Consider the following 17,471-nt stretch of genomic DNA (forward strand, 5'->3'; position numbering starts at 1 on the left):
CGAACGACAGTTCTGAAGCATTTCAGAAACGCTTTTCTCCAAACCGACTAGTTGAGCAATTTTGAGTTTAATTGAGTTTAGTGGAGCAACTTAGGGTAAATATCTTGCTCAAGGGTACTACAGCTGGAAGTGGGATTTAAACCTGTGACCTTTGGGTCCAAATGCAGCAACTCTAACCACTACACTCCCAGCTGCCCCCGTAGTCAGGTCACACTTTTTTAAATTGCACGATCATGTTTCCCATTGACATCTGACCCATTTCATTGGACTTTTTAGATAATGGAATTAGTAGGTATTTGCATAGATATTAATAAGTTACAAGTATGTTCATCTGGGTTTTCTGCCTGCCTTTTTATAATGATCCGGCGCAAATGTACATGTGCGAGTGTAAGTGCGTCCACTAGGGGGCGCTAGTATCTTAGCGAAGAACATGAAGCTGAATGCTGCCCGTTTTAGGCCCACGGGCCCGTGCTGCTGCAGCACCTTCGTGCGACATACTGCACCGGTCCAGTGAAATACTAGCTCTTTAAATCAATTCAATACTGTAAGTAGCTTTCAATAAAAGCATTAGTTAAGCTAGAAATTAATGCATTTTCTACTTGTCATTTAAAGGTGCTAGTAAATTATATATTAGTAATTAAATACCAATGATGAATAAATTAATTTATTAATAAATATAAATTATATGTAGGGGAGCAGGGGATAGGGTGGTGCAGTGGGTTGGACCGGGTCCTCCTCTCTGGTGGGTCTGGGGTTCGAGTCCCGCTTGGGGGTGCCTTGAGGCGGACTGCCGTCCCGTCCTGGGTGTGTCCCCCTCCTTCTCCGGCCTTACGCCGAGTTGACGGGTAGGCTCCGGTTCCCCGCGACCCCGTGTGGGACAAGCGCTTCAGAAAGTGTGTGTGTGCGTGTGTGTGTGTGTGGCGCAGCAGATTTGACCTGTGCCTGCTCTCTGGTGGGTCTGAGGTGCAAGTCCCGTTGGGGTGCCTTGTGATGGACTGGCGTCCCGTCCTGGGTGCGTCTCCTCCAGCCTTGTGCCCTGTGTTGCCGGGTTAGGCTCCGGTTCGCCGCAATCCTGCTTGGGACAAGTGCTTCCAGTCAACGTGTGTGTATAAATTATATACTAGTAAATTCCAGCATAATATATTTTACTTCTGAAAAATTCTGATAGCGCAGCAACAAAGAGCCCATTCTAATTACAAGGTGGGGTTCTTGTGTAAATTACTTTTTTCTCCAGATAAACATGCAAGTAACACCTTGTTCAGCTCTTTTTCCTGCTGTGCAATCCAGCTTCAATGTCTGCGTGTGTGTGTGTGCGTGTGTGTGCACACACAAGGAGTGGGTCCCTTCCCATGGTAATAAGAGCAGTGGAATGTGCATAGCTGGAGGAGGAGATAAACCTCAGCTGTGCCCGTGTTTCCTCCCCAGACACCGACCCACCAGGACCCACGTGGGCCACGTTTCCGCTGTGAACGAGGTGACCACTCGACCCGCTCCGCTCCGCCTGATGGCTGGAGGGCACGATGAGAGGGAAGCTCAGATTGGTTCTCACGTGATCGGAATACATAACTGACAGCTTTGTCTCCGCTTGTCTGAAATGCATCAGGCTGCGATAAGGCTGGAGAACCTGTATGAACGTTTACTGCGAAGCTGACGCTGGGGTTGGCTTCCATGTCTCCTTTGTAGGTTTTTAGATACAGTAACCTCCTTACTGAAAAACAAAGTCACTCAAGTTTCAAACAGATCACTGGGGTAACACATGACACTCGGTGATGAAAACAAATATATGAAGTGAAACCGTCAAAGACCACAAAGAGCTGATGGCGAAACACAAGAAAATTTTAGAAACATTTTTTTTGAAAGATTAAACCTGTGAACGCTCATTTAATTTAAGAACTTACCTGCAATATTTCTATTAATTTTTGATGCTTTTCACTAAAGCAGCTTACAGTGTTAAGCCACTTACAATTATTTACCCATTTATACAGCTGGGTGAATTTTTTAGTAGAGCGAGTCAGGGGTAGTACCTTGCTCAAGGGTACTACAGCTGGAGGTGGGATTCAAAGCTGCAAACTCTGAGCCCAAGACAGGGGTTCTAACCACTACACTGCCTGATGCCACATAGCCATCACAGGACATGACATGACATGAGCTACCCCATAGAGACAGGAGCCAGACTTGCCATCACACAGGGTCAAGGGCAGCTCTTACACACACACACGGAAATTAAGTGCAACCTGACCAGTTGCTCTTGACAACAGGACATCGCTACTTCTGCGGAGGAGGAGATGCTGTACTTACTGATTTACTGTAAGCCACATAAAAGAGGTGGATTTCCCACAGTCCACTTAGCGAGGGAATGCATTTCAGCAGCGCAAGGGAGAGGCCGTCACCCAGGGGATGCATTTTTTTCCTCTTCCACTCATGATTCCCACTGCTTCCACACATCTAAATTACAATACATCATATAATGAGAGTGTGATTTACAAATAACCTAAAACTGCAGACTTTAACCACAATACTTTGTAACAAGGGTCAAATCGTTATAGCTCGGTGGCAAAACAGCTTTTAAATAGAGGCAAACATTCTACAAGTACGAAATCAAGTAATCTGCAATAATATCTCCATCTACTGACGGTAAGGTCTTCCCAAAATTAGGCTTCGCCTTTTGTGTGTCGATGTCGCAGAACTTCTGTAGCCCAGCACTGTTTTCTAATGACCTCACATTGAGCAGGAAAGGAGTCTCGGCGAGGTTAACGTAGGAGAACCCGAAGAGCCTAACGGAGCAGGGAAATAGTTGAGGAGTCTGCAGAAGTGCTCATGGGAGATGTGATGGACTCGGAATGGTAATTCGACATTTCAGACTTTGATTTTAATAGAGACCCCAGGGGTAGGAGGAAACCGCAGCACCGGTCGCTCACTTTGCCCGGCAGAACTTAAGAGCGCAGGGGCACAACGAGGGCGTCTCCTTGCATCCGTCACTCGTCGTCACAGCGAGCGGTGAGGAAAGGAGAGGGGACACCGGCGGGATCTGCGGACACGCATAGGACACGCGCATACACGCTTGGAGCATCAGGTAGCAGCGTTTAGGCGTACGACTGTATGGTTCAAAGGCTGCTGGTTCAAATCGCAAGCCACTTACCTCGAATTGCCCCAGTAAGAATACCCTGCTGCAAACGGGCACATTGTTGCAAGTAGCTTTGCAGACAAACCTAACACTGCACATTCCCTTGGACAGAAATTTCAGCTACGTAAATAATGATCGGCTGATCAGACTGAGGACATAGTGAACTATCCATGGTGCTGAACGCAAGGTGTGTTCTGCTGGCATCGGCTGGGTGACGCAGTGATCCAACGTCTCCGTCAGCCACTTTTACACATAACAGCAAGTGCAGGCAGTGGTCACTGCGGTCTTTCCATCATATATCCACTTTTCTTGAACTACGCGCTGCTGGCTCTTGTTGGACAGACTGTAGAGCCCTTCCTATTACGAGTTTTGTTGCTTAAAATACTAAATATTACATGTTTCTGCTAGCAGCTACATTCCTGGTAAGCAGTCCATACACATCAATCTGTGAATCTGTCATTGATGTTGTCATTAAACAGAATTCAAGCAGAACAAACTTCCTCTCCTCTTATCTCTGGCTCATATACAACACTGGAAATCATAATAGTTTGCTTTTTCACACACGTTTATGGCCGTCGCCTCTGCTGTGGAGTTAGGCTAATTTTAGGTTGGACCTTGGGAATGATATCAAACTGCAAATCCGCAAAGCTCCAGTGTATAAGCAGCAGCTCCCGCTGGAGATGAGATGATGCTCAACGGCAGCCGTCATTTGAACTCCGGCGACTGCCCCCCATCCTCTTTGCACCCACCTCCCCACCACGCTCCGCTGCAGCCTTGCTCGTCTTTGCTCTCAGGAGACGCCATCTGGCACAGAGAGCAGCGGCGTTCTCACGCTTAGCGGTTTAATAGCGGGCTCGGAACTGGGCCAGAGTCCATCGTTGCATAGCCTTCCACAGAGAAGCTTAAACAAGATTAAATTTTGAAGCACAATAATTCTGTACAAAACTGGGATAACAATAACTGCTTGTGACATAAGAGCAGAAATTCAATGGAAAATTATTGTATTCTTAATTGGAACAAGTCAGCATTTGGACACTGTTATTTTACACATCTGTACAGCACTATCTACACTGTTTATAAAATTAACTCCTGGGGGACAGAAATTAGATTATCGCTCACCTTTAACTTCCCACTATTCTGCAATCTGATTCTTTTGTGGTGTACTTTACTATTTAAAATCACCGCTGGATTGATAATGCAGCGCTTATTTTCACAAAACAGCAAGATAACATCATATTTCATCCATCCACCCCGTATCAATAACAGATCGTTATTATTAGTTTAGTGCAGGGTCTTGGTGGCACAGAGCCTATCCCGAAAGCATAGGGTGAAAGGCAGTGAACGTCCCAGGGAGTACGAGACTTGCATAATTCAAATCACATGAATATGCAGAGCTGATGAACATGAACTTACATCTTAAAATTTTTTGATTACTTATGGGTTTACAGTACAGAAGAAAAGCTCTGAGTTCTCCACTAACAGAATCACTTAAAAGTTGGTTGAATTTTGCAATCCACCCAGTGCATATCCCAGTGAAGACAAAATTAAGATGGAATAAGAACCCAGAATCCCTTGCAGCCTATAAGGATCATAAGAGAAGCTTTAAATGGGTTTAAAGTATTTTAAGGGTCAGTTGTTGAGATTCCGAGGAATTGAAGTACAACTCTTAGAAGCACGAGCGCTCCCTGGGGCTCGTGTCTTAGTCGCTGTACTGTTTTACCTCACTGCTCACACCTGCTATATTGAGCAGGATGATTGTTACACAGACGAGCGAACGCTTACGCATTTGATGCATCACAAAGGATAGGCCACTGACGCCTTCTAGCTGTCTTTTAGAGGCAGCCGAAAATACGAGCACACGTAGGACTTCACCTTTTCTCAGAAATGGGTGAACTTGGTGTAAAAAACCACTGAATGTTACATGAAGATTCACTTTTTACAAATTGTGTAAAAGGACATCAAAATAGTAATGATGCGGAGACAAGGAAGTAAACAAAATGTGGATTTCAACAGAATCTTTCTTTTAAATTTTTCTCTTAAAGCAAAAATAAATGCTGACAAATATGACTAAACATGTTTAATGTCTGGACCAAGACAAACTGAATATGAGAAACATGACAATGTGAGGAACAGCTGCGATACAAGACTTTCAAAATCTAATGGGGGTACTAGAAGACCAATGGCATATGGAGCCTTCCTGCAGTGCTCTCATTAAGCATGACATAGACAATGCTGGAAATGAAAGCCCAAGACCCACACCTTTTCACATGCCTTCACAAGAAACAGAATACCTTATTTATTTAAATACCTTAAATGTTAGATATTAAGCAGCCATAGACAGTAACAACTAACACATCTGAGCAAGTACATTTATTGCGGCAGCAAGTAGATGACATACATTTGTTATTTCAAATTCTATACAAAAATAATACATTAATGGCTTATTGCTTTGTCCAACAGCATCTCTAGCAGTTACACACAGAAATCATATGTACAGACAGTGCAAAATCACGCTCATCTGCTGTAAGGACAATATCATTGCTACAAAGAGAAGAAGGGGGAAGTCAGCCAGACTGCAGTATGTGTGGAGCATCCTTATTCAGTCAGATACGTACCCCTTACGACACCTCCCAGTGTCCGCTGGCAACGGCTGCCAGTCTGCTCTCTCAAGCAGGAAATAGTGTTTAACTTCTGTGGTTTATCAAATATAATTTTCACCAAAGACTAGAAAAGCAAGAAGAAAGAAAAAAAATACTGTGTGTGTGTATATATAGAGATGTGTAATTATTATTGAAAACACTTTCATTCAATGGTAGTTCTTTCAACTGCAGTAAGACGCCACCCATTTACAACTAATCAACGTTAAACAAAAAAACTGATTTGACAGAACAGCTTTAGTTTACTTATCCACTGTTATCGAGCATCCAGTTAGAAGTCCATAAATTTGCTGGTAAAAGGCACTCTTCACTGCTATCTTCACTGCTACTCTTGGTAAGTGTGTATTATGCCAATGCAGAGGGAATAGCAAAAAAAAAAAAAAAAAAAAAAAGAACAGGACAGACTGACTCAGCTGAGGTGCTTGCAGACCAAGGACTGTGCTGACTTTGCTTTACCCAAGTAAGTCACCTCACCTGCTATTTGAGGTGTAAATCAAGCATTGATTACAATGTATGCTGTAAAAGAAGATGGATTATGGCCTTCCAAGTGTAGGATTGAGCATCCATGACTTACATGAAGATACCATCACTGTCAACACAAGAGGTTATTACTTTAGACCAGTAGTGTCCTACAAGGGCTGCTTTACACTCTACGCAAGCAACAAAAACTCTACAAAGTCACAGTCTCCCTATAATTGAACTGTTCAGCCAACAAATATACATTCACACAATTGCACATTCAAAATCAAACATGGTATCAGTTGAATAACACAACCAATGAAGTTAATGCTGCATGGAATGGTACACTTACAGTTATGCTCAGAAGGTCCAATAGGTTCTCATACAATTAGGGGTACTGAGTTCACTGCAATAAGGACCACTGGATATGCTGGTTTTGGCCCCAATTTATCTACCTAAATTACTTGTTTTCTCCCAACATTCTGATTATTCTTAAGCAAATCTGTAGACTTCCATAAACATTCCCAGGTGTTCTTATTTACTGAAACACACACACAAACTATCCTTGTCTTAGATAACTGCACCTTGGTCAAGTAAATTCTGCTTACTTTTACAAGAAAGAACATAAAGATTGAGCCCTGTAATCCAGTTTCTGAAAAGTATCAGGTAACACTGGTCAATTTTATGCTAATTAAGATCCATAAAACTATTTCTACAGCAGTTGCCAGGTGAAAAGTCAACAGGATAAAGTAAAGGAAATAAACATTAAAAGCCATTAGTCGCACCACGTTTCCAGCCAAAAGCATTGTCAGTGTGAAGCTCATGGAACATTAGGAGGAGCCGTCTGTATTTCCGAGAATAACCCCTCAAACCAGGGAACAAAAAACAAAAACACACTAGATACTGGATAATGATTAGAAAACACATCCGCCCCATACAATTACAGATCACCCAAACATAGAAGCATGTGCATTTTCTGCAACAAAACTGCAGGTTTTAGATTTCAAAGACCTCAGATCGATTCCATTTTAGTGAAAATGAACATAAAAGGCAAGGAGGTCCACACGCTTAAAAACTAATGGTCATTTTGACAACAAACAGATCAATACTGCATTCAAACAAATGTTTACAGCTGGAATTTCATCAGAGGTCACAATATTCTTTTTTATAAAAGAAAATGAATATAAGTGGCCAAATGAACCACCAGCATAAAGAATGAATAACTTGGATAATTTCAATGCATACAAACCTAAAAAAGAGAATTCATGTAAACAGCTCAATATGAATATGATTCTGCCAAGCAATTAGAAAAATTTCAAATTCTTAGAAAAAAGTTCACATCCGTGTTTCACCAAGCTTAAACACATCTGGAGTGAACTTTTCCAGAAATTTTACAAGAGTTATTTTACATCACAGTCAAGATACAGTATAAACTATTATCAAATATTCTTTATTCTAATATTCTAACATTCAGTGTAAATTTCAATACCTCAATACACCGATCAGACTGATTCACTAGTGTCCCCTTTATTTATAAACAGGCCTACAAAACTTCAGAACATGTTTGCTCCTGTTGCTGTGTGCCTGTGTTCCTTTTTGGTTTTTGATTGGATTGCAAATCAGAATTTCATTGACACTTCAAAAAGAAGCGAGGTTTATATGACAGCTCTGATAATTTTGATCAGAAAAATGTAAACATGAAGTGCAAACCCAGGGATATGAATGCTGAGGCCAAAGATTATTTAACGTAGAAAGAACCATGTCTGCACAATCACAGCACACACGCACACTTTAGGCAAAACATTGTGCATTGTCATCTATCATGATTCTTCACTGAACAATGCACACAGATGCAGACTAGCACAGGGGAATGGGCAGAAGATTGGACTGAAGAGGCTCTGAACAAAGGGAGCCAAGGAGGAGGGCTTTTTACACCTGAGATTAAGAAATGATTAGTCACACAAGGCTAGAGCGAGTGCCTTGACCTTCCCCAACAGAGAAGCCCTGAGCTTCAGAGGTAGACATCCACAGTTTGCAGGATCATATGGCGGCAGAGAGGGCAATTGTGCTGGTAGACAGGTAAGCGTAGCAACATCTGGGCACAGCCACGGCAGAGGCACAGGTGGCGGCAGGGCAGCAGCACCACAGTCTTGGCGCAGTCCTGGCAGACGACGCATCGCTTTCGCTCCTCTTGCTCTTGTAATAGAGTGAGCAAGGTGTCAGCAGTGGGTCTGCTAAGTGGACTGTCCTCCTCAGAAGAGGACCCCTGCTGGGGCCTTTCCTTGCTGGAGCAGGGTGCTGTATTCAAGTCATCCTCAGTTTGGCTGTTGCCCAGAGAGGGATTCCACTGTGTCCTTACACCCACTGAGGGTCCTGGATCCATATCGAGTGCAGGCTGGGCAGCAGCTTGGTTGCCCTCTTCAAGGTGACGCCTGGAACCATCCCTAGCTATGTTCCTCCCCCTCCTCCACCTCATATGGCTGCCCCCCCATGCAGCCCTCTGTCGTGCATACAGCTCTGCGATAGCATGGGAGTGCTCCAATGCAAGGAAGTGCAGGCTGTGCAGTGCCTCCTGCAGGCGCCGCAGCACGGGAGCCATGTCAATGTAGTAGAAGGCACGGCGGATTGGTCGAGGGCTCAAGTAGAGCGCAGCTGTAGCCAGCACGGCAAAAGTAAATGCCAGGCCATACAAGTCCAGCAGAAACACGCTTACAAAAATGCGGCCCAAGGAGCCGAGGAACTCTAGTGTCATGTTCAGGGGTTTCCACAGAAGCGCAGCGGTCCCTGCCAGGCCGCTGTACAGCAGGGCAGACAGAGTCAGGGCCAGGTCCAGGGTCCAATGCAGGGAGCCACACACCATCTCCCAGAGGCTGACCACTGCCGAGCACACGCTCTGCACACCCAGCAGCAGGACATTGAGGATGGTGTTGAGTAGGTAGAGTGCCAGGCTGAAGGCAATGCTGCAGGCCTCCCACAGCTGCCACAGTGCAGAGCAGCACCACAGCTCAACGCGTTGGAGAACCTCCCTGGCCCGAAGCAGGACATGCACCGACAGGTTGGACACCATCTTGAAGCCTTCAGTCACTCCGCTCAGGAGCCTCAGCCAGTCCCCCAGCACACGGGCAGAGCCCTGAGCAGTGGATGACATCCCCTCAGCCAGGGCCAGCACACAGAACGCAGCCGTGTACCAGCATTGGGCCAGGGCGCCAGTCAACAGAGAGGGAAGGCCGTTCAAGAATGAGAAGAGAGCCGCCAGCAGGCGGATCAAAGAGTGCATCACCCAGAAGTTCAAGTCCAGCAGAAAGGATACTGTGTCTATACACAGTCGAATGGTGCAGAAGAAGAAGGAGAGCAGTCCCATGGTGCCTGTGCACGAACCGGTTCAGCTTGGACCAGGTATCACAATCACAATGTCCAGGCCCCTGGCCTGGGGGTCCCTTGAACTTGACTTTTTCAGTGAGTCCAGGCAGCAAGACTGTGGAAATTTCACCTCAGTGAACTAGTGAGCAACATTCCTGAAGAAGAAAAACTACCTAGAAGAAAACAAAGGGGCAACTAAGAAAGTGGACCCAAACATGACCTGGGTGGGAGGATGTTTACATTTGAACTGCAGCTCAGTCACACCCTCTCTCATGCTCTGGAATTACAGTGGAAACGGCAGATTTATTCGGTAGAGAAGAAAAAAAAAAACAGAAAATATGTCAAGCTCACCATTCTTGGTCCATAATTACACGCTGAAATTACAGAATCGACAAAAGTAGACATTAATTAGAAGGCTTCCAATGTGCAGAATCGAACTACACAAACATCCGCCATTATCGTTCCGTTACAGAGTCGAAACACTCCGCGCAAGTCGATCGCCGAGGCTGTCGATTGGTCTGCAGGCTGAAGCAAACGATCACAGCTTCCTCGAGCGACAACGGAACGCATGAAACGATTCAAGATAAATGTGATTTCTGTGAACGTAGCCCTGAAGACCATTCAACTTTTTTTTTTGGTTGTGTCCCCAGAAAAAAAAAATACTTGGACTGAACTGCAATCTTTTATTAAAAAAATGTAATTTTATTTTTTTTTTAAAGAAATTGATGTCCAACTGAAAATAATAAAACTCTTTGTAACTGACGCAATTATTACGTCATCGCACGTTATTATATACCCAAAATGGTCAGGAAAGAGTCCTACTAGGTTTGAACTCTAGGCAAATTAGAATATTTGCAAGTTATTCGAGAATGTAGGAATAGGAAAGCAATGCATACCTTATCCTTGTTGACTCTTTTTTTAATCTATATTTTGTATCAATTATGGGTATTTGACTTGTAGCATGAACCCCTGATCATCAGGTCTGATGATGTTTATTTTTTTCATTTTTTGATCTGGAAAGCTATGCTTATGCACTCTTGTTTGTATTACTCACTAGCTTACTGCTTTTGGTGTTTAAATAAAAAAAACACTTATCCTTCACCTGCCACATACAGACCCAAAACACAACTTTATTAATTAATATCATCTCTACTGGAGATTAGAGGCATTCAGCATTAGCTACTCACTTAAAATTAAATTTGAATTATAATAAATGCACAACGGCAACAATAACTTTCGAGGAGCTCGTTAACCTGATGGAGAAGCCCTGCTAACCATGAGACAGTGCATGACATTTTATATGGTTTAAAACTCACCACTGTTCCTGAAGTTACTGCGGTGGTGCTAGTATTCCATGGTGGTATGGCTGCAGGGGTGGATGAAATTCGGGCAGATATATTAAAAGCACTGGACAATGTGGAGGCAGCGTGGCTCGTGCAACTTTGTTCAACGCTCTATGTCACCCTATCAGAAGAGCAGTCTATAAAAAGTGAATTGAACTGAAAAGAGTTCATCAGATATTGGAGCCTCAGACTGAGGAACAATAAGGATTTTCACCTTGTCATGGAGCAACGAACCAGCTGTTCTTCTTGGAACGGTTGCTTGAGGGAGCATGGGGACATGCTAATCCAATGTACCTGTGTTTTGTTTGACTTTGAAAAGGTATGTGACTATGTCCCTCAACATGTGCTATAGGAGGTTCAGCAGGAATATGGGGTACTGTTGGCACTGATGTTATATGAGCGCATTGTGAGCTGTGTTTGTATTCTTGGTGTTAAGTGAAATCCTTTTAATGTGGGCAGTGGACTCTAGCAACTCTTGCTTATGTTTTGTTTATACTCCTTTTGTGATTTCATGGTGCAGCTGAGGCTTGGAAGTTGTCTAGCTGGGGGACCAAGGGTGGCATCTCAGCTGTCTGTGGATGATGTTGTACTTTTGGCCTCATCTCATTGTGACTTCAGTGTGAACTTGGATGGTGTGTTGCTGAGTGTGAAGCAGTTTGAAAGGTCCTCTGCCAGAAAACATGGGGTTAGTCTCTCGAGGTGGGAGGGAGGGACAGACTGCCCCTATTAGAGGAAATAAAATATCTTGCAGTCTTGCTCAAGATTGATTCTAAAAGAGCAACAGGAGATTGAAAGACTGGCTGAGATTTTCTATGCGATAGTGTGGAGTTAAACTAAGTGCATTAAACTTAAAGGCATTAGGCTAGAGGCTATGCAATGAATGAGTAAATGGGTTGCTGCGACCGTTGCTTGCAAAAATACTTATTCTGAGATTGCAGAAAATGTGTAATCCAGATTGGAAAACAAAGGCCGTTGACACATGTGTTTAAGCCCAGAAAAGCGGAGAAGAGTACTTTTTGCAAGCACAAGAAATTAAGGTCAAGGTAACGCTGACAAAAGGAAAAAAAAGGGGAAACATCTGGTTATGAAATATGAAAAGAGGAAGACAAGACATGACATGAAATTATGTGAAACAGCACATGTGTAAGACAGTGCTGAGCCTGGAAAAATACCATGTAAATGTCCATTAATGAATATGTAAACGATTGCATGACTAAAAAGAGTAGCAAGAAAATGATCGGGGAGACACCCAATTTCCGGGGCTCTCCCATTGGCCGATGATGTCGTGAAAAGTCTTTGTGTGTCTGAGTGTATTTCTTTCAGTGTCTCCTATGACCGAACGCGAAAGAGGAAAAATTTCTTTCACAATAGGAAGTATGAAATATGTAGTATTTTTTTTTTGCTGCAGCAAAGGTGTGACCAAGTTAACCCTAGTGGTACAATAAGCGTCACGGTATCCAGCCTAATGTAGAGGTTAATACACTAGATTGAGTCAGAAAGTTGCTGCCAGACTGACACCACTGAGGGACGTAAGCTTTTTGGGTACAAGTGTGTGCTGCAAGCCTTTACACAGAATAAAATATCTGATGTGAAAGTAAATTGACTGTGTAACAGACGATAATGCTGCTGTACTGAATATTAAGCCCAGTGTATGTAAAAAGAGTGCATATGTTCATAAATCTTTGTAGGGTTTTTCATTCTAAGAGATCCCATATGAGGGCTGAGTGTATTTCTGATTTAGTTTGTTGTGATACTAAAATGTCTGCTGTGAAAGGAGAAACAAATAGACTTCACTCAGCAGAGGTTACTCTATTTGGCCTGCCACCCTGTGCTTCTGGGCTGCTGCAACCTTGACTTTACAGGCTTTTAAGGAAAGTGAGTAAAAATCTACTTTTTAACTATCACGACAGAATTTAAGTGTATGCCTGTGGTTGTTTTTGAGATAAATAAAAAAACAGATGTTATGACTCATGAACATAACCTCTTTGTTACCTCTTTTCCATCTTAAAATACACAAGAACACAATAGTTTCTGAACAGCCATGCTAAATGTGTTTTCCTGTCTTTTGTAGCGTGCTCTTCCTGTGCACCTGATATTTCCGATTTCCCACTTCCACCAAAAAAGGAAATCAGTGCGGGGGAATCATGGGAAATGAATTCATGCTAGTTTGAAGGCAATTAATAACAGGACCAGGAGATGAGGGCCAAACCTTTATTTAGCATCTTGTGCTTGTCTCGGCACATGGCATCCTTTTATGGACATATCCTGAGCTGGTTGTAAAGAAACCATTGCTGTTACATCAGCGTCTCACTTCCATAGTTGAAGCATAATCTGTTACAGCCAGACCCAGAGACCCTGAACTTCCTCTTTGTCCCCGGTAATGTTAAGGCAGGAATTTGACTATTCCCAGAGAAATCTTCAGATAACAGGGTTCTTTTTTACGCTGAGTTAAAGCTGTCTAATATCCAAAGCAAGAATAATTGAATAAAATTTGAATAGACAAGTTTTTTGCTGCAGAAAACCTGCATTTAGCACAGAGTTTCTCAGATGCTGACAATGAAAAGAGGTCATTTCACAATTTTCTCTAATGTAAATGATATCCGTTCATCCATCCATCACCATCACCAACAGTTGATTTTGCATAGACATGGTAGTCTGAAGCTTATTTCAAAGGCATAGGGCATAAGGCATGGTATGGCTTGAATCAGATGCCAGACCATCTCAGGGCAAAGACACACTCACTGATACACACACTGAGGGAAGTTGAGAATCACTAATTCACCCGAGACACATCTTTGGGCAAAGGAAGGAAAAAAACCCCACAGATAGGGAAGAACATGCAAAGAGTGCACAGACTGAGCTGGGTTCAAACCTACGACCAAAGAGCCCAGGTGCTGTAAGACAGCAGTGCCAGCTCCTGCACCACCTGAATGAAAGCAGATGATATTAATTAAAGATAATCGTATAGAAATGATACATTTCACTGAGTTTGCCAGCCCAAAACAAATATTTCATAATGAATACCATTTAAGAGCAAAGTCTCATTTCACACTTTGTGTCCCTCAATGAGCTGTAATTGAGAAATTAGTAAGTTGAAACAGTACACCAGAGTTATAGTGCATCGTGTGTGTTCAGGCCCTGCTCTGCAGGAGGTTAAGACATTCTTCTACTTAAAAACAAGCAGTGGGAACATGAGCATGGAAACAGTTTTATCTCAGTGGTGGCTGTTTTTTCCAGCACTGCGGTCATCCTAATGAAGAAAAAAACACACATCTTTTTCCTCCACTTTGGAAAGATCATTGTCTGCTTGCTTCTGCTCCGTTATAACTCAAGAAATCCTTCCAACAAAATGAATGGAATATGTGATGCCTGATTACCTGATGGATAGGCTTGCCAGGAACAACCATTTTAAAAGTTACACTCTGATTCTCATTCCATCAGTACTCTATATCACACAGCATGAAGCCAAACACAACTTTTAAACAATTCATTACATCAACTCTCAAACTCTACCAGTTAGGAAGCTGCATTAAAAGGTCTGGGAAAACTTTGTCAGGTTGGCTTGCTGGGGGCTATTTTCCCCCAGTTTTTTCCCTGTCTAATTACTCAGACCTTGCTGGTCGGTCTCTGCGCACCCCCCTCTGGGACCTGTGTGACCCATCACAGCTGCAAGATTCCTTGCACTAAGCAATCTTCCTTTATCCCCCTGAACACCCTACATATGTGTTCTCATCACTCACCATTGTAAAACAATGACTTCTCATGTCCACACATCTAACCTTCATTATTGTGTTCACAGTAAATTCTGTCTTCGTAACTGCAGGATGCTGAAAAACTGCTGGCTTCGGGCCAAATTACAACTGTATGCTGGATGATTCGGCTCGATCAGCACTCTCTGATAGTGATCTAAAAGTGGCCCATATTGTCAGCCAACACAAGCTTGCTCTTTGAGATGCTTCTAGATGTATGGCAGCATGGATAAACTGAAGAATTTGCTGTAATATGGTTCTTACTTGGGGATGGGTGATTTGAGCTCTAGAGGGTTACTGGATGCATCAGCTGCTACAGGTGCTACAAACTGCTGTGGGACCTTTGACACCATTACATCTGCTCCAGGCAGGCCAGTGACACCCTTTGCACTTCCCCACCCTTCACCTTGGACCCAGCACTGTCAGTGCACAGACACGTAGCAAAATTCCATAGAGTTCCATACATTTGTCAGCAATGGCTTGTACCATAATTTTTACTCTGCTTTTTTTTTTTTTTTTAAAGAAAATTTTAGCTAAACATTACCTTGGCAACAAATCTCCCTGGGCAAATACTAAATAATTATCAAATAAATCACATACATGGCAATGCCAGAGGCTGGGAGGATGGCTCCAAGGGCAAAAGCTGCAAACTTATAGTTATGTTTTCATACAGTGGAAAGGAAGAAGAGGGAGACAAGATGGGACAAGCCTAAATGGGACTGCTATTGATTTTCCATTTTGCTGCCGCCTGATATTTCCAAGCTTGCATCTAGGCTACCTGTTATTTCCACATGTCTGCATCAGTTGCTCCAGTTTCAGAAGAGTGGTAGTAGTAGAGTTGGAAATACAGTTTATATACCATACTTACAACCCACAATTCCACAAAATCCACAAAACTTAGAACACCTAAGAAACATACGTATAATGTAAATATAGTTGTAAATACAGATATGTGATATAAATGATATATTGTAGTTACAGTAATAATGTATTTCAGTTAAAAATGCACTTTGTAACATTTGCTCATATGAAGAGATTATCGAGGTTGAGGCATGGGATAAATTTCTTTTGCAAAAAATCATTGACAAAATTAAAGAAATTCCATAAAATGTTTTAATTCAAATGCACTCTGAGAATTCAAAGAGTGCACATGACTTACAGTAAGAACTGTTGACTAGTCACAGCACTGCTGCAGCCATACACTTGAGCAGATGTTCTTATACAGATGTTGAGCCTTACAGGTAAGGCTTTTTGAAAATATACAGTATATAGTCATACCCTGACATAGAAGAGAAAATTTGTATTTGAATTGGAAAGAATTAGACTTTTCAGAGAATTTGAATTTGAGACAAGGAGTCTCATATTAATATCTCTGTTTTGGTTTACAAGGTATTTCTTCTTTTTTACAAGGAACAAATTTTGATTTCAAGTATCATCTCCAAACAGCTGAGTGGCAGGAGATCTTCTTTGCATTATAGTTCAGCTCATGTTAAGTTCTCCCCTATGCCTTTAAGTTCTGAAACAGGGTCCCGCAGTTCATCTTATTGCCTTTTTCAGTTTGAAATTTTATTTCATTGTTTAATAACTTTCCTGAAAATACTACATTATAAGGATGATGCATGGAGTAAACAAAACAAGTCCTTGTTTTGGCTCACTGTCTGAAGTACAACCTTCTTGTTATTTATTTATGAAAATAAATTATTTAAATATAAATTATTTAAAATGTTTAAAACATGTAGTGCTGGTACTTCTTTTGAGCTACAACAAACCTTTCAGCTATGTGAAATATTTGTGTATTCACAAAACTAAACACCAAATTCCTATTTTGATTTAGACCTCTTGCTGTGGGATTTCATGTGTAGCCATATTGTCTTTGAGCTTCAGCCAGCTTAAGTGGAGGAGATAGCTATTAATATGCACCAGAAGAATGAGAGGCAAAGTGATGGACGGCATGAGCAGACAACAGGCTTCTGTGGGAAAACATAAACTGTGGATTGTTGGGGTCTCTGATGCGTGGTCCGGCACGACCCAGGATCAGCCTCACATTCCAGACCGTCCTACTGGCTTCGGTCTCGTATTCTTCGGCCCTGGGGGCCACGCACACAGCAGTAAGCATTATTTGCCCTCTCCCTCCTGAGTATACAGGCCCCCAGGCACTGACGTTCTCAAGCTGTGAAATTCCCTCTTCCCAGGAGTGGTGCGGCAGGAGTCATTATGAGTTGGTTGCTTGGTGATCCAAAAATTAATGGTCAATGCAACTCTGACTGCACTTCTACAGAAAACAACACAGAAAAACAGCTGCTGTGGTGGCCAAAGGACAGCAATATTTTCAGATGGTTGCAAGTGTAAAGGTGCTTCTGGCCATCACATTTTTGTGGCTCTTGCCTCATATGCTAACTTGTTTTCAGTCCAATACCATGACTCTGGGAAGCCTCCTCAGTGAATTAAAGCTTGGTTCAAAGACATGACAAAGTAAACCAGCAGTAAATCTTGGATTTGTCCTTTGCTGCCCAGCTGTTTCCACTCCTGTGGTGGTCAGACTTTACTAAACATCTGAAACTAACCTTTCATTTACATTTAAATTTATTCATTTAGTAGATATTTTATTCAAAGTGACGTACAGCTCAACGTCCAGACATGTCCATGGTGAATAATATCTTAATTAAAACACTGCCAGTTATTCCTGGGTGGCATGGTGGCACAGCAAGTAGCTGTGTGGAATTTGCATGTTCTCCCTGTGTCTGCATGGGTGTACTCTGGTTTCCTCTCACAGTCCAAA

The 17,471-nt window shown here is 42.6% G+C and overlaps 1 protein-coding gene across 2 annotated transcripts; it reads right to left on the bottom strand.

Moving 5' to 3' along the window:
* Positions 1-7,765: 7,765 nt before the first annotated feature.
* LOC108928711 (E3 ubiquitin-protein ligase RNF26-like) lies at positions 7,766-10,060 on the bottom strand. Of its 2 annotated transcripts, none has more exons than XM_018742775.2 (2): positions 9,952-10,060; positions 7,766-9,769 (listed from the first exon to the last, which is right to left on the bottom strand). In XM_018742775.2, the coding sequence occupies exon 2, from the start codon at positions 9,599-9,601 to the stop codon at positions 8,252-8,254; it is 1,350 nt and encodes a 449-aa protein (XP_018598291.1). In that variant the 5' UTR covers positions 9,602-9,769; positions 9,952-10,060; the 3' UTR covers positions 7,766-8,251. The 2 variants fall into 2 exon arrangements, with proteins under 2 accessions (XP_018598291.1, XP_018598290.1); XM_018742774.2 differs by having other exon boundaries at positions 7,766-9,773.
* Positions 10,061-17,471: the final 7,411 nt, after the last annotated feature.

The sequence above is a fragment of the Scleropages formosus genome, chromosome 10 (genome assembly GCF_900964775.1).
Source record: "Scleropages formosus chromosome 10, fSclFor1.1, whole genome shotgun sequence".
NCBI lineage: Eukaryota > Metazoa > Chordata > Actinopteri > Osteoglossiformes > Osteoglossidae > Scleropages > Scleropages formosus.